This window comes from Oncorhynchus nerka, unplaced genomic scaffold, assembly GCF_034236695.1.
Source record: "Oncorhynchus nerka isolate Pitt River unplaced genomic scaffold, Oner_Uvic_2.0 unplaced_scaffold_1273, whole genome shotgun sequence".
Lineage (NCBI taxonomy): Eukaryota > Metazoa > Chordata > Actinopteri > Salmoniformes > Salmonidae > Oncorhynchus > Oncorhynchus nerka.
This window is the reverse complement of record NW_027040075.1, coordinates 5,416-27,162: the sequence shown is the minus strand read 5'-3', so window position 1 is coordinate 27,162 and position 21,747 is coordinate 5,416. Positions and strand designations below refer to the sequence as shown.

Here is a 21,747-nt window from a genome sequence, read left to right as displayed (position 1 = left end):
TGAAAACACCAGAGCTACGTTACACTATCTATCTCCAGGTCTGGAACCAGTTGAAAACACCAGAGCTACATTACACTATCTATCTACAGGTCTGGAACCAGTTGAAAACACCAGAGCTACTTTACACTATCTATCTACAGGTCTGGAACCAGTTGAAAACACCAGAGCTACTTTACACTATCTATCTACAGGTCTGGAACCAGTTGAAAACACCAGAGCTACTTTACACTATCTATCTACAGGTCTGGAACCAGTTGAAAACACCAGAGCTACTTTACACTATCTATCTACAGGTCTGAAAACAGTTGAACACACAACAATACCAACACACCAGAGCTACGTTACACTATCTATCTCCAGGTCTGGAACCAGTAACCATTAATCCATCCATAGTGGAAAGCAGCAGATACATTGACTAGGTGAACATGATGATGGAGCATCCTCTAGTACTATATAGTCAGCAGTGGTTCACCATTGACCTCTACAGTAATGTCTGACACGAAGGGCTCTATTCAGTCTGGGTGGCTGAAGTGGTACAGGGTTGTCTACGGTCTCCACTAAAACCCGGGAACACGGGCCTTTATAATGTTCATATCATGGCTGTAAAACGCTGAACTTCCAACCATTCAGATTGAATAGAGCCCTGAATCCCACAACAGTTCAACAACGACTGATAAAAAACCAGTTGGTCACAAAGAGGAGTGTATGACGGTCAGGAGGTCGGGTCAGGAGGTCGGGTCAGGAGGTCAGGTCAGGAGATCGGGTCAGGAGGTCGGGTCAGGAGGTCGGGTCAGGAGGTCGGGTCAGGAGGTCGGGTCAGGAGATCGGGTCAGGAGGTCGGGTCAGGAGGTCGGGTCAGGAGGTCGGGTCAGGAGGTCGGGTCAGGAGGTCGGGTCAGGAGACCAGGTCAGGAGGTAGGGTCAGTCTCCATGCTGAGGATACGGTCAGGAGATCAGGTCAGGAGACCAGGGCAGGAGATCAGGTCAGGAGGTCAGTCTACACGATGAGGAAACAGCCAGACCAGGGCAGGAGGTCAGGTCAGGAGATCAGTCTACACGATGATCAGGGCAGGAGGTCAGGTCAGGAGGTCAGTCTACACGATGATCAGGGCAGGAGGTCAGTGATCATACTCCTTGTCTATAAACTTGGCCATGGTGGACAGCTGGATGTTGGTTGTGCCCTCATAAATGGTACCTGTGTAGATACAGAGACAGAGAACCAGCTTTAATGACCATTACACCAATACAGGAACATTACAGACGACATGTTATCACACGTTATGTCCATAACTTCCACCAAGAATTAAAATAGAGAGTTTTCCTTAAATCAGTACTGGACCAAAGAGAAACAGTTCACTCAGTCTGTGGAACTGCGCCCGTACCCTGGTTGAGTGGGTGTGTCTGTAATATGTCTGAAATAGCGGCCCGTCCTCTTATTTTGGACACACCCCCTCTCTCCTAGCCCACACACCCTCCCTCTCTCCTAGGCCACCCACCCCCTCTCTCCTAGCCCACACACCCTCCCTCTCTCCTAGGCCACCCACCCCTCTCTCCTAGCCCACACACCCTCCCTCCTAGCCCACCCACCCCCTCTCTCCTAGCCCACCCACCCCCTCTCTCCTAGCCCACCCACCCCTCTCTCCTAGCCCACCCACCCCCTCTCTCCTAGCCCACACATCCCCTCTCTCCTAGCCCACACATCCCCTCTCTCCTAGCCCACCCACCCTCCCTCTCTCCTAGCACACACACCCCCTCTCTCCTAGCCCACACACCCTCCCTCCTAGCACACACACCCCTCTCTCCTAGCACACACACCTCCCTCCTAGCCCACCCACCCCCTCTCTCCTAGCCCACCCACCCCTCTCTCCTAGCCCACACACCCTCCCTCTCTCCTAGCCCACCCACCCCTCTCTCCTAGCCCACACACCCTCCCTCTCTCCTAGGCCACCCACCCCCTCTCTCCTAGCCCACACACTCTCCGTCTCTCTAGCCCACACACCCTCCCTCTCTCCTAGCCCACACCCCCCTCTTTCCTAGCACCCACCCCCTCTCTCCTAGCCCACACACCTCCTCTCTCCTAGCCCACACCCTCTCTCCTAGCGCACACACCCCTCTCTCCTAGCCCACCCACCCCCTCTCTCCTTCCCCCCCACACACCCTCCCTCTCTCCTAGCCCACACATCCCCTCTCTCCTAGCCCACCCACCCCCCTCTCTCCTAGCCCACACACCCCCTCTCTCCTAACCCACACACCCCCTCTCTCCTTCCCCCCACACACCCTCCCTCTCTCCTAGCCCACACATCCCCTCTCTCCTAGCCCACCCACCCCTCTCTCCTAACCCACACACCCCTCTCTCCTTCCCCCCCCCACACCCTCCCTCTCTCCTAGCCCACCCACCCCCTCTCTCCTAGCCCACACACCCCTCTCTCCTAGCCCACACACCCTTCCTCTCTCCTAACCCACACACCCCTCTCTCCTTCCCCCCCACACACCCTCCCTCTCTCCTAGCCCACACATCCCATCTCCTAGGCCACCCACCCCTCTCTCCTAGCCCACACACCTCCTCTCTCCTAGCCCACACCCCCTCTCTCCTAGCGCACACACCTCCTCTCCCTAGCCCACACCCCCTCTCCTAGCGCACACACCCCCTCTCTCCTAGCCCACCCACCCCCTCTCTCCTAGCCCACACACCCCCTCTCTCCTAGCCCACACACCCCCTCTCTCCTATCCCACACACCCTCCCTCTCTCCTAGCCCACACCCCTCTCTCCTAGCACACACATCCCCTCTCTCCTAGCCCACACCCCTCTCTCCTAGCCCACCCACACACCCTCCCTCTCTCCTAGCCCACACATCCCCTCTCTACTAGGCCACCCACCCCCTCTCTCCTAGCCCACCCACACCCCCTCTCTCCTAGCCCACACACATCCCCTCTCCTAGCCCACACACATCCCCTCTCTCCTAGCCCACACATCCCCTCTCTCCTAGCCCACACATCCCCTCTCTCCTAGCCCACACCCCTCCCTCCTAGCCCACCCACCCCCTCTCTCTCCTAGCACACACACCCCCTCTCTCCTAGCCCACCCACCCCCTCTCTCCTAGCACACACACCCCTCTCTCCTAGCCCACACATCCCCTCTCTCCTAGCCCACACATCCCCTCTCTCCTAGCCCACACATCCCCTCTCTCCTAGCCCACCCACCCCCTCTCTCCTAGCCCACACACCCTCCCTCCTAGCCCACCCACCCCCTCTCTCCTAGCCCACCCACCCCTCTCTCCTAGCCCACACACCCTCCCTCTCTCCTAGCCCACCCACCCCCTCTCTCCTAGCCCACACACCCTCCCTCTCTCCTAGGCCACCCACCCCCTCTCTCCTAGCCCACACACCCTCCGTCTCTCTAGCCCACACACCCTCCCTCTCTCCTAGCCCACACCCCCCTCTTTCCTAGCACACATCCCCTCTCTCCTAGCCCACACATCCCCTCTCTCCTAGCCCACCCACCCCCTCTCTCCTAGCCCACACACCCTCCCTCCTAGCCCACCCACCCCTCTCTCCTAGCCCACCCACCCCTCTCTCCTAGCCCACACCCTCCCTCTCTCCTAGCCCACCCACCCCCTCTCTCCTAGCCCACACACCCTCCCTCTCTCCTAGCCCACACCCCCCTCTTTCCTAGCACCCACCCCCTCTCTCCTAGCCCACACACCTCCTCTCCCTAGCCCACACCCCCTCTCCTAGCGCACACACCCCTCTCTCCTAGCCCACCCACCCCTCTCTCCTAGCCCACACACCCCTCTCTCCCTAGCCCACCCACCCCTCTCTCCTAGCCCACACACCCCCTCTCTCCTAGCCCACACACCCCCTCTCTCCTAACCCACACACCCCTCTCTCCTTCCCCCCACACACCCTCCCTCTCTCCTAGCCCACACCCTCCCTCTCTCCTAGCCCACCCACCCCTCTCTCCTAGCCCACACACCCCTCTCTCCTAGCCCACACACCCTTCCTCTCTCCTAACCCACACACCCCCCTCTCTCCTTCCCCCCACACACCCTCCCTCTCCCTAGCCCACACCCTCCCTCTCTCCTAGCCCACACACCTCCTCTCTCCTAGCCCACACCCCTCTCTCCTAGCGCACACACCTCTCTCTCCTAGCCCACACCCCTCTCTCCTAGCGCACACACCCCCTCTCTCCTAGCCCACCCACCCCCTCTCTCCTAGCCCACACACCCCCTCTCTCCTAGCCCACACACCCCTCTCTCCTATCCCACACACCCTCCCTCCTCCTAGCCCACACCCCTCTCTCCTAGCACACACATCCCTCTCTCCTAGCCCACACCCCCTCTCTCCTAGCCCACCCACACACCCTCCCTCTCTCCTAGCCCACACATCCCCTCTCTCCTAGGCCACCCACCCCCTCTCTCCTAGCCCACCCACACCCCTCTCTCCTAGCCCACACACATCCCCTCTCCCTAGCCCACACACATCCCCTCTCTCCTAGCCCACACATCCCCTCTCTCCTAGCCCACACATCCCCTCTCTCCTAGCCCACACACCCTCCCTCCTAGCCCACCCACCCCTCTCTCCTAGCACACACACCCCCTCTCTCCTAGCCCACCCACCCCCTCTCTCCTAGCACACACACCCCCTCTCTCCTAGCCCACACATCCCCTCTCTCCTAGCCCACACATCCCCTCTCTCCTAGCCCACACATCCCCTCTCTCCTAGCCCACCCACCCCCTCTCTCCTAGCCCACACACCCTCCCTCCTAGCCCACCCACCCCTCTCTCCTAGCCCACCCACCCCCTCTCTCCTAGCCCACACACCCTCCCTCTCTCCTAGCCCACCCACCCCTCTCTCTCCTAGCCCACACACCCTCCCTCTCTCCTAGGCCACCCACCCCCTCTCTCCTAGCCCACACACCCTCCGTCTCCCTAGCCCACACACCCTCCCTCTCTCCTAGCCCACACCCCCCTCTTTCCTAGCACACATCCCCTCTCTCCTAGCCCACACATCCCCTCTCTCCCTAGCCCACCCACCCCTCTCTCCTAGCCCACACACCCTCCCTCCTAGCCCACCCACCCTCTCTCTAGCCCACCCACCCCCTCTCTCCTAGCCCACACACCCTCCCTCTCTCCTAGCCCACCCACCCTCCCTCTCTCCTAGCCCACACCCCCCTCTTTCCTAGCACCCACCCCCTCTCTCCTAGCCCACACACCTCCTCTCTCCTAGCCCACACCCCTCTCTCCTAGCGCACACACCCCTCTCTCCTAGCCCACCCACCCCTCTCTCCTAGCCCACACACCCCTCTCTCCTAGCCCACCCACCCCTCTCTCCTAGCCCACACACCCCCTCTCTCCTAGCCCACACACCCCTCTCTCCTAACCCACACACCCCTCTCTCCTTCCCCCCCACACACACACCCTCCCTCTCTCCTAGCCCACACCCTCCCTCTCTCCTAGCCCACCCACCCCCTCTCTCCTAGCCCACACACCCCCTCTCTCCTAGCCCACACACCCTTCCTCTCTCCCTAACCCACACACCCCCTCTCTCCTTCCCCCACACACCCTCCCTCTCTCCTAGCCCACACATCCCCTCTCTCCTAGGCCACCCACCCCTTCTCTCCTAGCCCACACACCTCCTCTCTCCTAACCCACACACCCCTTCTCTCCTTCCCCCACACACCCTCCCTCTCTCCTAGCCCACACCCTCCCTCTCTCCTAGCCCACCCACCCCCTCTCTCCTAGCCCACACACCCCCTCTCCTAGCCCACACACCCTTCCTCTCTCCTAACCCACACACCCCCTCTCTCCTTCCCCCCACACCCTCCCTCTCTCCTAGCCCACACATCCCCTCTCTCCTAGGCCACCCACCCCCTCTCTCCTAGCCCACACACCTCCTCTCCCTAGCCCACACCCCTCTCTCCTAGCGCACACACCTCCTCTCTCCTAGCCCACACACCCTCTCTCCTAGCGCACACACCCCTCTCTCCTAGCCCACACCCCCTCTCTCCTAGCGCACACACCCCCTCTCTCCTAGCCCACACATCCCCTCTCTCCTAGCCCACACACCTCCTCTCTCTAGCCCACACCCCTCTCTCCTAGCGCACACACCCCTCTCTCCTAGCCCACACCCCCTCTCCCTAGCGCACACACCCCCTCTCTCCTAGCCCACACATCCCCTCTCTCCTAGCCCACACACCTCTCTCCTAGCCCACACCCCTCTCTCCTAGCCCACACACACCCCCTCTCTCCTAGCGCACACACCCCCTCTCTCCTAGCCCACACCCCTTTCTCCTAGCCCACACACCTCCTCTCTCCTAGCCCACACCCCTCTCTCCTAGCCCACACACCTCCTCTCTCCTAGCCCACACACCCCTCTCTCCTAGCACCCACCCCCTCTCTCCTAGCACCCACCCCTCTCTCCTAGCACACACATCCCCTCTCTCCTAGCACACACATCCCCTCTCTCCTAGCCCACCCACCCCTCTCTCCTAGCACACCAAGGTCAGACCAGACAGAGGAATTCCTCGGGGATCAGATTACCTTCTGTGTAGCCCAGCACCTCCCCTGCCACCCCCCCTGCCCACTCCCACCTTGCTGTGGCCCAATAACTAGCTAGCTAACTGTAGTTATGACGTTCCTAAACACACCCCCCCCTGCCCACTCCCACCTTGCTGTGGCCCAATAACTAGCTAGCTAACTGTAGTTATGACGTTCCTAAACACCCCCGCACCGAGTCATGTTACCCACCGGGTTGCATAGCAACAGTACAGGATAGCTTTGGAACTAGCCATAGAAACTTACCTATTTTACAATCTCTGTAGTATTTCTCAACAGGGTAGTCTTTGGTGAAGCCTACCCCTCCCATCCACTCGATGCATTTTGAAGTGGTCAACGTTGCCACCTAATTTATGCGGAAAAGAACAAGGAGCAATCAACACAAATACTGTGATGCTGTTGAATGAAATAGTTTGGATTTGCAATGTTCATTCCCGCTATTAGAAGAGCAGGGCGGGACCCCTCTCCGAGCAGGGAGGTACCCCTCTCGGAGCAGGGCGGCACCCCTCTCGGAGCAGGGCGGCACCCCTCTCGGAGCAGGGCGGCACCCCTCTCGGAGCAGGGCGGCACCCCTCTCGGAGCAGGGCGGCACCCCTCTCGGAGCAGGGCGGCACCCCTCTCGGAGCAGGGCGGGACCCCTCTCGGAGCAGGGCGGAACCCCTCTCGGAGCAGGGCGGGACCCTCTCGGAGCAGGGCGGGACCCTCTCGGAGCAGGGCGGTACCCTCTCGGAGCAGGGCGGTACCCTCTCCGAGCAGGGCGAGACCCTCTCCGAGCAGGGCGGTACCCTTTCCGAGCAGGGCGAGACCCTCTCCGAGCAGGGCGAGACCCTTTCCAAGCAGGGCGGGACCCCTCTCAGAGCAGGGCGGTACCCCTCTCAGAGCAGGGCGGCACCCCTCTCCGAGCAGGGCGGCACCCCTCTCCGAGCAGGGCGGCACCCCTCTCCGAGCAGGGCGGGACCCCTCTCCGAGCAGGGTTCTGATACAGGACCAGTCCAGTGATGATATGATCGTAGATCATCACCCTGAGACGCTGTATGAACGTGGGCCTTGGTCTCTACATTCAGCTCACCTCTGAGGTGAAGTACTTGGCCATGCAGGCCTCCTTGATGAAAGGTCGTCCTGCCTCCTTCAGCCGGGCAGCGTTGTAGGTGAGCAGCCTGGCAGCCTCTATCTGGGTGGCTACATGGGCGATCTGGTGCTGCATGGCCTGAAACACATTACAGAGCACCCTTTAGATGTGGTGCTGTATGGCCTGTAACACATTACAGAGCAGCCTTTAGATGTGGTGCTGCATGGCCTGTAACACATTACAGAACACCCTTTAGATGTGGTGGTGTACCACATTACAGAACACCCTTTAGATGTGGTGCTGTATGGCCTGAAACACATTACAGAACACCCTTTAGATGTGGTGCTGTATGGCCTGAAACACATTACAGAGCACCCTTTAGATGTGGTGCTGTATGGCCTGAAACACATTACAGAACACCCTTTAGATGTGGTGCTGTATGGCCTGAAACACATTACAGAACACCCTTTAGATGTGGTGCTGTATGGCCTGTAACACATTACAGAACACCCTTTAGATGTGGTGCTGTATGGCCTGAAACACATTACAGAACACCCTTTAGATGTGGTGCTGTATGGCCTGAAACACATTACAGAACACCCTTTAGATGTGGTGCTGTATGGCCTGAAACACATTACAGAACACCCTTTAGATGTGGTGCTGTATGGCCTGAAACACATTACAGAACACCCTTTAGATGTGGTGCTGTATGGCCTGAAACACATTACAGAACACCCTTTAGATGTGGTGCTGTACCACATTACAGAACACCCTTTAGATGTGGTGCTGTAACACATTACAGAACACCCTTTAGATGTGGTGCTGTATGGCCTGTAACACATTACAGAACACCCTTTAGATGTGGTGCTGTAACACATTACAGAACACCCTTTAGATGTGGTGCTGTATGGCCTGTAACACATTACAGAACACCCTTTAGATGTGGTGCTGTATGGCCTGAAACACATTACAGAACACCCTTTAGATGTGGTGCTGTATGGCCTGTACCACATTACAGAGCACCCTTTAGATGTGGTGCTGTAACACATTACAGAACACCCTTTAGATGTGGTGCTGTATGGCCTGTACCACATTACAGAACACCCTTTAGATGTGGTGCTGTAACACATTACAGAACACCCTTTAGATGTGGTGCTGTATGGCCTGTAACACATTACAGAACACCCTTTAGATGTGGTGCTGTACCACATTACAGAACACCCTTTAGATGTGGTGCTGTATGGCCTGTAACACATTACAGAACACCCTTTAGATGTGGTGCTGTACCACATTACAGAACACCCTTTAGATGTGGTGCTGTAGCACATTACAGAACACCCTTTAGATGTGGTGCTGTAACACATTACAGAACACCCTTTAGATGTGGTGCTGTAACACATTACAGAACACCCTTTAGATGTGGTGCTGTATGGCCTGTACCACATTACAGAACACCCTTTAGATGTGGTGCTGCATGGCCTGAAACACATTACAGAACACCCTTTAGATGTGGTGCTGTAACACATTACAGAACACCCTTTAGATGTGGTGCTGTAACACATTACAGAACACCCTTTAGATGTGGTGCTGTAACACATTACAGAACACCCTTTAGATGTGGTGCTGTAACACATTACAGAACACCCTTTAGATGTGGTGCTGTATGGCCTGTACCACATTACAGAACACCCTTTAGATGTGGTGCTGTAGCACATTACAGAACACCCTTTAGATGTGGTGCTGTAACACATTACAGAACACCCTTTAGATGTGGTGCTGTAACACATTACAGAACACCCTTTAGATGTGGTGCTGTATGGCCTGTACCACATTACAGAACACCCTTTAGATGTGGTGCTGTAGCACATTACAGAACACCCTTTAGATGTGGTGCTGTACCACATTACAGAACACCCTTTAGATGTGGTGCTGTACCACATTACAGAACACCCTTTAGATGTGGTGCTGTAACACATTACAGAACACCCTTTAGATGTGGTGCTGTAACACATTACAGAACACCCTTTAGATGTGGTGCTGTACCACATTACAGAACACCCTTTAGATGTGGTGCTGTAACACATTACAGAACACCCTTTAGATGTGGTGCTGTAACACATTACAGAACACCCTTTAGATGTGGTGCTGTACCACATTACAGAACACCCTTTAGATGTGGTGCTGCATGGCCTGAAACACATTACAGAACACCCTTTAGATGTGGTGCTGTAGCACATTACAGAACACCCTTTAGATGTGGTGCTGTATGGCCTGTAACACATTACAGAACACCCTTTAGATGTGGTGCTGTATGGCCTGTAACACATTACAGAACACCCTTTAGATGTGGTGCTGTATGGCCTGAAACACATTACAGAACACCCTTTAGATGTGGTGCTGTATGGCCTGAAACACATTACAGAACACCCTTTAGATGTGGTGCTGTATGGCCTGAAACACATTACAGAACACCCTTTAGATGTGGTGCTGTATGGCCTGAAACACATTACAGAACACCCTTTAGATGTGGTGCTGTATGGCCTGTAACACATTACAGAACACCCTTTAGATGTGGTGCTGTATGGCCTGAAACACATTACAGAACACCCTTTAGATGTGGTGCTGTATGGCCTGAAACACATTACAGAACACCCTTTAGATGTGGTGCTGTATGGCCTGAAACACATTACAGAACACCCTTTAGATGTGGTGCTGTATGGCCTGAAACACATTACAGAACACCCTTTAGATGTGGTGCTGTATGGCCTGAAACACATTACAGAACACCCTTTAGATGTGGTGCTGTACACACATTACAGAACACCCTTTAGATGTGGTGCTGTAACACATTACAGAACACCCTTTAGATGTGGTGCTGTATGGCCTGTAACACATTACAGAACACCCTTTAGATGTGGTGCTGTAACACATTACAGAACACCCTTTAGATGTGGTGCTGTATGGCCTGTAACACATTACAGAACACCCTTTAGATGTGGTGCTGTAACACATTACAGAACACCCTTTAGATGTGGTGCTGTATGGCCTGTAACACATTACAGAACACCCTTTAGATGTGGTGCTGTATGGCCTGAAACACATTACAGAACACCCTTTAGATGTGGTGCTGTATGGCCTGTACCACATTACAGAGCACCCTTTAGATGTGGTGCTGTAACACATTACAGAACACCCTTTAGATGTGGTGCTGTATGGCCTGTACCACATTACAGAACACCCTTTAGATGTGGTGCTGTAACACATTACAGAACACCCTTTAGATGTGGTGCTGTATGGCCTGTAACACATTACAGAACACCCTTTAGATGTGGTGCTGTACCACATTACAGAACACCCTTTAGATGTGGTGCTGTATGGCCTGTAACACATTACAGAACACCCTTTAGATGTGGTGCTGTACCACATTACAGAACACCCTTTAGATGTGGTGCTGTAGCACATTACAGAACACCCTTTAGATGTGGTGCTGTAACACATTACAGAACACCCTTTAGATGTGGTGCTGTAACACATTACAGAACACCCTTTAGATGTGGTGCTGTATGGCCTGTACCACATTACAGAACACCCTTTAGATGTGGTGCTGCATGGCCTGAAACACATTACAGAACACCCTTTAGATGTGGTGCTGTAACACATTACAGAACACCCTTTAGATGTGGTGCTGTAACACATTACAGAACACCCTTTAGATGTGGTGCTGTAACACATTACAGAACACCCTTTAGATGTGGTGCTGTAACACATTACAGAACACCCTTTAGATGTGGTGCTGTATGGCCTGTACCACATTACAGAACACCCTTTAGATGTGGTGCTGTAGCACATTACAGAACACCCTTTAGATGTGGTGCTGTAACACATTACAGAACACCCTTTAGATGTGGTGCTGTAACACATTACAGAACACCCTTTAGATGTGGTGCTGTATGGCCTGTACCACATTACAGAACACCCTTTAGATGTGGTGCTGTAGCACATTACAGAACACCCTTTAGATGTGGTGCTGTACCACATTACAGAACACCCTTTAGATGTGGTGCTGTACCACATTACAGAACACCCTTTAGATGTGGTGCTGTAACACATTACAGAACACCCTTTAGATGTGGTGCTGTAACACATTACAGAACACCCTTTAGATGTGGTGCTGTACCACATTACAGAACACCCTTTAGATGTGGTGCTGTAACACATTACAGAACACCCTTTAGATGTGGTGCTGTAACACATTACAGAACACCCTTTAGATGTGGTGCTGTACCACATTACAGAACACCCTTTAGATGTGGTGCTGCATGGCCTGAAACACATTACAGAACACCCTTTAGATGTGGTGCTGTAGCACATTACAGAACACCCTTTAGATGTGGTGCTGTATGGCCTGTAACACATTACAGAACACCCTTTAGATGTGGTGCTGTATGGCCTGTAACACATTACAGAACACCCTTTAGATGTGGTGCTGTATGGCCTGAAACACATTACAGAACACCCTTTAGATGTGGTGCTGTATGGCCTGAAACACATTACAGAACACCCTTTAGATGTGGTGCTGTATGGCCTGTACCACATTAAAGAACACCCTTTAGATGTGGTGCTGTACCACATTACAGAACACCCTTTAGATGTGGTGCTGCATGGCCTGTAACACATTACAGAACACCCTTTAGATGTGGTGCTGTATGGCCTGTAACACATTACAGAACACCCTTTAGATGTGGTGCTGCATGGCCTGTAACACATTACAGAACACCCTTTAGATGTGGTGCTGTAACACATTACAGAACACCCTTTAGATGTGGTGCTGTATGGCCTGTAACACATTACAGAACACCCTTTAGATGTGGTGCTGTATGGCCTGTAGCACATTACAGAACACCCTTTAGATGTGGTGCTGTATGGCCTGTAACACATTACAGAACACCCTTTAGATGTGGTGCTGTATGGCCTGTAACACATTACAGAGCACCCTTTAGATGTGGTGCTGTATGGCCTGTAACACATTACAGAACACCCTTTAGATGTGGTGCTGTAACACATTACAGAACACCCTTTAGATGTGGTGCTGTATGGCCTGTAACACATTACAGAGCACCCTTTAGATGTGGTGCTGCATGGCCTGTACCACATTACAGAACACCCTTTAGATGTGGTGCTGCATGGCCTGAAACACATTACAGAACACCCTTTAGATGTGGTGCTGCATGGCCTGAAACACATTACAGAACACCCTTTAGATGTGGTGCTGTAACACATTACAGAACACCCTTTAGATGTGGTGCTGTAACACATTACAGAACACCCTTTAGATGTGGTGCTGTAACACATTACAGAACACCCTTTAGATGTGGTGCTGTACCACATTACAGAACACCCTTTAGATGTGGTGCTGTACCACATTACAGAGCACCCTTTAGATGTGGTGCTGTACCACATTACAGAACACCCTTTAGATGTGGTGCTGTATGGCCTGTACCACATTACAGAACACCCTTTAGATGTGGTGCTGTACCACATTACAGAACACCCTTTAGATGTGGTGCTGTACCACATTACAGAGCACCCTTTAGATGTGGTGCTGTACCACATTACAGAACACCCTTTAGATGTGGTGCTGTAACACATTACAGAACACCCTTTAGATGTGGTGCTGTAACACATTACAGAACACCCTTTAGATGTGGTGCTGTACCACATTACAGAACACCCTGTAGATGTGGTGCTGTATGGCCTGAAACACATTACAGAACACCCTTTAGATGTGGTGCTGTAACACATTACAGAACACCCTTTAGATGTGGTGCTGTACCACATTACAGAACACCCTTTAGATGTGGTGCTGTAACACATTACAGAACACCCTTTAGATGTGGTGCTGTAACACATTACAGAACACCCTTTAGATGTGGTGCTGTACCACATTACAGAACACCCTTTAGATGTGGTGCTGCATGGCCTGTAACACATTACAGAACACCCTTTAGATGTGGTGCTGTATGGCCTGTAACACATTACAGAACACCCTTTAGATGTGGTGCTGCATGGCCTGTACCACATTACAGAACACCCTTTAGATGTGGTGCTGTAACACATTACAGAACACCCTTTAGATGTGGTGCTGTAACACATTACAGAACACCCTTTAGATGTGGTGCTGTACCACATTACAGAACACCCTTTAGATGTGGTGCTGTACCACATTACAGAACACCCTTTAGATGTGGTGCTGTACCACATTACAGAACACCCTTTAGATGTGGTGCTGTATGGCCTGAAACACATTACAGAACACCCTTTAGATGTGGTGCTGTACCACATTACAGAACACCCTTTAGATGTGGTGCTGTACCACATTACAGAACACCCTTTAGATGTGGTGCTGTATGGCCTGTACCACATTACAGAGCACCCTTTAGATGTGGTGCTGTACCACATTACAGAACACCCTTTAGATGTGGTGCTGCATGGCCTGAAACACATTACAGAACACCCTTTAGATGTGGTGCTGTAACACATTACAGAACACCCTTTAGATGTGGTGCTGTAACACATTACAGAACACCCTTTAGATGTGGTGCTGTACCACATTACAGAACACCCTTTAGATGTGGTGCTGTACCACATTACAGAACACCCTTTAGATGTGGTGCTGTAACACATTACAGAACACCCTTTAGATGTGGTGCTGTAACACATTACAGAGCACCCTTTAGATGTGGTGCTGTACCACATTACAGAACACCCTTTAGATGTGGTGCTGTACCACATTACAGAACACCCTTTAGATGTGGTGCTGTAACACATTACAGAACACCCTTTAGATGTGGTGCTGTAACACATTACAGAGCACCCTTTAGATGTGGTGCTGTATGGCCTGTACCACATTACAGAACACCCTTTAGATGTGGTGCTGTATGGCCTGTACCACATTACAGAACACCCTTTAGATGTGGTGCTGTACCACATTACAGAACACCCTTTAGATGTGGTGCTGTATGGCCTGTAACACATTACAGAACACCCTTTAGATGTGGTGCTGTATGGCCTGTACCACATTACAGAACACCCTTTAGATGTGGTGCTGTACCACATTACAGAACACCCTTTAGATGTGGTGCTGTACCACATTACAGAACACCCTTTAGATGTGGTGCTGTACCACATTGTATAAGCATCATGATCACTAGCGTGCTGGAGTTTCCCTTCCAATACAACACTGGTTCTGTGTGGCTCAGGTGGTAGAGCATGGCGCTTGCAATGCCAGGGCTGTGGGTTCGATTCCCGCTGGGGCCAACCAGGCTAAAACGTATGCAGCCATGACTGAGTTGCTTTGGATTTTTTTTATTTTGAAAGTGTCTACTAAATGACCTCGATTATTGTTAAAGATGGAGAATAATGGAGGGTTTTTAAAATAAATCACAAAGATGAGTTTGATAGGTGTTCAGCAAGCCACACACTGGTCATAGCAGCAACACCTACAAGTGGAGAAACATTAATCCCATGATTAACCAGGAAATGTATAAAAATGTTTTAAATTAATACGTTTTTTTTAACCTGGAAGTCGAAGATGCGTTTGCCGAACTGAACCCTCTGTCTGGTGTAGGGAACGGCCTGGTCGAAGCAACCCTGAGCCAGCCCCAGCATCTGAGCGGCGATCCCAATCCTGCCCTCGTTCAGCATGCCGATGGCGTACTTGTATCCGTGGCCGATCTGACCCAAGACGTTCTTCTCAGGAACCTTCAACAAAACCAGAAATCACTTTTATTCGCAAAGTACATTTTCAACGTAGCCAGAATTTGACTTGGTGAAGTGTTTGGTGCCAACAACAGACAAAATATTAGGCTCCGTCCTCCGACGAAAACAACTCTTGGGTCGACCAAGAGTCCCTCAATTCTTTCGACCAATCCATTGGTTGAATTTTTTTTCATTTTTTTTCATTCATATATAGACACACCCTCTGTGTTTTAATCAAATCAACTACATTCACTGAGCTTGTCTGATGCTTTAAGCGCACCGTTTGATGAAATGATAAAAGACACAAAACGATTCAAGAGAGTGTTTGTCGGCACTTGCAGCGAGCGCTGTGTAACAAATCTTTTTTTTTTTTTTAAAGGCAGCGAATGCCCGTGTGACTGGGCATCCTCCCGCTCTCCTCCCTGCTGCAGCTAGCAGGCACCACAATTCACCAATAGTGTTTATTGTTCTGTCCGTGCTGCAACATAATTACAGACGTTTCTACTGGTTTCTCTGACTGAAAAGTTCTGTTTGCGTAAATTTGTCCGTCTAGTCCACGCCCTCTTTAAGTGACATGTATGTGACCAATAGGACCCGCCCTCTTTAAGTGACATGTATGTGACCAATAGGACCCGCCCTCTTTAAGTGACATGTATGTGACCAATAGGACACGCCCTCTTTAAGTGACATGTATGTGACCAATAGGACCCGCCCTCTTTAAGTGACATGTATGTGACCAATAGGACCCGCCCTCTTTAAGTGACATGTATGTGACCAATAGGACCCGCCCTCTTTAAGTGACATGTATGTGACCAATAGGACTCGCCCTCTTTACGTGACATGTATGTGACCAATAGGACCCGCCCTCTTTAAGTGACATGTATGTGACCAATAGGACCCGCCCTCTCTAAGTGACATGTATGTGACCAATAGGACCCGCCCTCTTTAAGTGACATGTATGTGACCAATAGGACCCGCCCTCTCTAAGTGACATGTATGTGACCAATAGGACCCGCCCTCTTTAAGTGACATGTATGTGACCAATAGGACCCGCCCTCTTTAAGTGACATGTATGTGACCAATAGGACCCGCCCTCTTTAAGTGACATGTATGTGACCAATAGGACACGCCCTCTTTAAGTGACATGTATGTGACCAATAGGACCCGCCCTCTTTAAGTGACATGTATGTGACCAATAGGACCCGCCCTCTTTAAGTGACATGTATGTGACCAATAGGACCAATCTTTTACGTGACATGTATGTGACCAATAGGACCCGCCCTCTTTAAGTGACATGTATGTGACCAATAGGACCCGCCCTCTTTAAGTGACATGTATGTGACCAATAGGACCAATAGGCATGACATGTATGTGACCAATAGGACCCGCCCTCTTTAAGTGACATGTATGTGACCAATAGGACCAATCTTTAAGTGACATGTATGTGACCAATAGGACCCGCCCTCTTTAAGTGACATGTATGTGACCAATAGGACCCGCCCTCTTTAAGTGACATGTATGTGACCAATAGGACCTGACCTTATATCCTCTCATAAATCACTATATAATTGGTTATAAACTCCGAACACATTGACAGCAAAATGGATACGGAGGATGTGAATAAGAAACTTTGAAAAAAAAACAGGGGGAAATGTTTACTGGTTGCTCAGGAGGAAACGGGAAAATCAGATATGCGGAAGACATTTTTTGATTTAGTTGTGGAAACTTCTAGAGATACAAGAAAAACACCAAAGCAGCTGTTAGATTACAACACAAATTCTAACCATTTGGAACAGTGTTATTAAGGAACAGTAACCAGTTAACAGTGTAAACAACTGTAAGTGTACCAGAGAGTCTTGTTCATAACCGATTGTAAAATAATCCCTGACCCATTGCGGTTTATTTATTGTTTAGGCTAATTATTCAAGGCTATCTTTCTTTCCTTTTAAAACTAAAATGTTTTGATTACATTTCTAAAGCATGAACGACTCGTATGCTGTGTGATGACATGAGCGAATGAATGATCGATACAGTAAGTCTATATTTAAGAAATAAATGCCCGAAGGGGGTGTGGCCAATATAAAACGGCTAAGGGCTGTTCTTAGGCACGACGCAATGCGGAGGTAACCAATATGCTGGTTAACTTTGCTGTTATGCACATAGCAACGGTAACCAATATGCTGGTTACCTTTGCTATTATGTACATAGCAACGGTAACCAATATGCTGGTTACCTTTGCTTTTATGCACATAGCAACGGTAACCAATATGCTGGTAACCTTTACTGTTATGCACATAGCAACGGTAACCAATATGCTGGTTACCTTTGCTATTATGCACAACGCGGAGGTAACCAATATGCTGGTTACCTTTGCTATTATGCACATAGCAACGGTAACCAATATGCTGGTTACCTTTGCTGTTATGCACATAGCAACGGTAACCAATATGCTGGTTACCTTTGCTATTATGCACATAGCAACGGTAACCAATATGCTGGTTACCTTTACTGTTATGCACATAGCAACGGTAACCAATATGCTGGTTAACTTTGCTATTATGCACATAGCAACGGTAACCAATATGCTGGTTAACTTTGCTATTATGCACATAGCAACGGTAACCAATATGCTGGTTAACTTTGCTATTATGCACATAGCAACGGTAACCAATATGCTGGTTACCTTTGCTATTATGCACATAGCAACGGTAACCAATATGCTGGTTACCTTTGCTATTATGTACAACGCGGAGGTAACCAATATGCTGGTTACCTTTGCTATTATGCACATAGCAACGGTAACCAATATGCTGGTTACCTTTGCTATTATGCACATAGCAACAGTAACCAATATGCTTTAACTTTGCTATTATGTACATAGCAACGGTAACCAATATGCTGGTTAACTTTGCTATTATGCACATAGCAACGGTAACCAATATGCTGGTTACCTTTGCTTTTATGCACATAGCAACGGTAACCAATATGCTGGTTAACTTTGCTATTATGCACATAGCAACGGTAACCAATATGCTGGTTACCTTTGCTTTTATGCACATAGCAACGGTAACCAATATGCTGGTAACCTTTGCTATTATGTACATAGCAACGGTAACCAATATGCTGGTTACCATAGCAACATGGTGTAAGGAAAGAGGGCAAATTCAACGGTTCAGAACCGCGGACAGCGACATCTATCCAACGACCAATCAATGGACAATTCACCTTTTCATTGTTGGTTGTTGTTACGGTCTATATTTCTTCATATTTAGAATGTGTGCCTTGATGTTGTCCAGGTTGAAGAGTCTACCTACCTTGATGTTGTCCAGGTTGAAGAGCCTACCTACCTTGATGTTGTCCAGGTTGAAGAGCCTACCTACCTTGATGTTATCCAGGTTGAAGAGCCTACCTACCTTGATGTTGTCCAGGTTGAAGAGTCTACCTACCTTGATGTTGTCCAGGTTGAAGAGCCTACCTACCTTGATGTTGTCCAGGTTGAAGAGCCTACCTACCTTGATGTTATCCAGGTTGAAGAGCCTACCTACCTTGATGTTGTCCAGGTTGAGAGGACAGGTTGAAGAGCCTACCTACCTTGATGTTGTCCAGGTTGAAGAGTCTACCTACCTTGATGTTATCCAGGTTGAGAGGACAGGTTGAAGAGCCTACCTACCTTGATGTTGTCCAGGTTGAAGAGGACAGGTTGAAGAGCCTACCTACCTTGATGTTGTCCAGGTTGAGGAGTCTACCTACCTTGATGTTGTCCAGGTTGAAGAGGACTGGTTGAAGAGCCTACCTACCTTGATGTTATCCAGGTTGAAGAGTCTACCTACCTTGATGTTGTCCAGGTTGAGAGGACAGGTTGAAGAGCCTACCTACCTTGATGTTGTCCAGGTTGAAGAGCCTACCTACCTTGATGTTGTCCAGGTTGAAGAGCCTACCTACCTTGATGTTATCCAGGTTGAAGAGCCTACCTACCTTGATGTTGTCCAGGTTGAGAGGACAGGTTGAAGAGCCTACCTACCTTGATGTTATCCAGGTTGAAGAGCCTACCTACCTTGATGTTGTCCAGGTTGAGAGGACTGGTTGAAGAGTCTACCTACCTTGATGTTATCCAGGTTGAAGAGCCTACCTACCATGATGTTATCCAGGTTGAAGAGGACAGGTTGAAGAGCCTACCTACCTTGATGTTATCCAGGTTGAAGAGCCTACCTACCTTGATGCTGTCCAGGTTGAAGAGTCTACCTACCTTGATGTTGTCCAGGTTGAGAGGACAGGTTGAAAAGCCTACCTACCTTGATGTTGTCCAGGTTGAAGAGCCTACCTACCTTGATGTTATCCAGGTTGAAGAGCCTACCTACCTTGATGTTGTCCAGGTTGAGAGGACTGGTTGAAGAGTCTACCTACCTTGATGTTATCCAGGTTGAAGAGCCTACCTACCATGATGTTATCCAGGTTGAAGAGGACAGGTTGAAGAGCCTACCTACCTTGATGCTGTCCAGGTTGAAGAGTCTACCTACCTTGATGTTGTCCAGGTTGAGAGGACAGGTTGAAAAGCCTACCTACCTTGATGTTGTCCAGGTTGAAGAGCCTACCTACCTTGATGTTATCCAGGTTGAAGAGCCTACCTACCTTGATGTTATCCAGGTTGAAGAGGACAGGTTGAAGAGTCTACCTACCTTGATGTTATCCAGGTTGAAGAGCCTACCTACCTTGATGTTGTCCAGGTTAAGAGGAAAGGTTGAAGAGCCTACCTACCTTGATGTTGTCCAGGTTGAGAGGACAGGTTGAAGAGCCTACCTACCTTGATGTTGTCCAGGTTAAGAGGACAGGTTGAAGAGCCTACCTACCTTGATGTTGTCCAGGTTGAAGAGGACAGGTTGAAGAGCCTACCTACCTTGATGTTATCCAGGTTGAAGAGCCTACCTACCTTGATGTTATCCAGGTTGAAGAGCCTACCTACCTTGATGTTGTCCAGGTTGAAGAGGACAGGTTGAAGAGCCTACCTACCTTGATGTTGTCCAGGTTGAAGAGGACAGGTTGAAGAGCCTACCTACCTTGATGTTGTCCAGGTTAAGAGGACAGGTTGAAGAGCCTACCTACCTTGATGTTGTCCAGGTTGAAGAGGACAGGTTGAAGAGCCTACCTACCTTGATGTTATCCAGGTTGAAGAGCCTACCTACCTTGATGTTATCCAGGTTGAAGAGCCTACCTACCTTGATGTTGTCCAGGTTAAGAGGACAGGTTGAAGAGCCTACCTACCTTGATGTTATCCAGGTTGAAGAGCCTACCTACCTTGATGTTATCCAGGTTAAGAGGACAGGTTGAAGAGCCTACCTACCTTGATGTTGTCCAGGTTAAGAGGACAGGTTGAAGAGCCTACCTACCTTGATGTTGTCCAGGTTGAAGAGGACAGGTTGAAGAGCCTACCTACCTTGATGTTGTCCAGGTTGAAGAGGACAGGTTGAAGAGCCTACCTACCTTGATGTTATCCAGGTTGAAGAGCCTACCTACCTTGATGTTATCCAGGTTGAGGAGCCTACCTACCTTGATGTTGTCCAGGTTGAGAGGACAGGTTGAAGAGCCTACCTACCTTGATGTTGTCCAGGTTGAGAGGACAGGTTGAAGAGCCTACCTACCTTGATGTTGTCCAGGTTGAGAGGACAGGTTGAAGAGCCTACCTACCTTGATGTTGTCCAGGTTGAAGAGCCTACCTACCTTGATGTTGTCCAGGTTGAAGAGTCTACCTACCTTGATGTTATCCAGGTTGAAGAGCCTACCTACCTTGATGTTGTCCAGGTTGAGAGGACAGGTTGAAGAGCCTACCTACCTTGATGTTGTCCAGGTTGAGAGGACAGGTTGAAGAGCCTACCTACCTTGATGTTGTCCAGGTTGAGAGGACAGGTTGAAGAGTCTACCTACCTTGATGTTATCCAGGTTGAAGAGCCTACCTACCTTGATGTTGTCCAGGTTGAGAGGACAGGTTGAAGAGCCTACCTACCTTGATGTTGTCCAGGTTGAGAGGACAGGTTGAAGAAGCTCTCAGACCCAGTTTGTTCTCCTTCTTGCCGATCTGAAGCCCCTCGGTGTCTCTGTCCACGATGAAGCAGGTGATACCTCTGTGACCCTGTCGACAAAAGAGGAAGTTTACCCTCATTTACTGCTGGATACAAAATCAAACTTTACTGGTCACATACACAGGTTCCTACAGCGTGTTAACCAGGAAGTAGCTGTTTCCTAGGAGCTACCACTCAACAGGACATATCAAACACTAAGGAGAAACTCCTCTACAGCCTGAAGACAAGACACTAAGGACAAACTCCTCTACAGTCTGAAGACAAGACAAACACTAAGGAGAAACTCCTCTACA

At 50.2% G+C, this 21,747-nt stretch overlaps 1 protein-coding gene across 1 annotated transcript; it reads right to left on the bottom strand.

Annotated features, from left to right (window-relative positions):
• Positions 1 to 217: 217 nt before the first annotated feature.
• On the bottom strand, positions 218 to 21,504 carry LOC135569004 (short/branched chain specific acyl-CoA dehydrogenase, mitochondrial-like; the record flags this gene model as incomplete). Its single annotated transcript, XM_065015806.1, has 6 exons — positions 218 to 1,079; positions 1,122 to 1,194; positions 6,800 to 6,899; positions 7,623 to 7,760; positions 15,201 to 15,383; positions 21,379 to 21,504. Coding segments are annotated over 6 exons (624 nt in total), but the record flags the coding sequence as incomplete, so codon positions are not given.
• Positions 21,505 to 21,747: the final 243 nt, after the last annotated feature.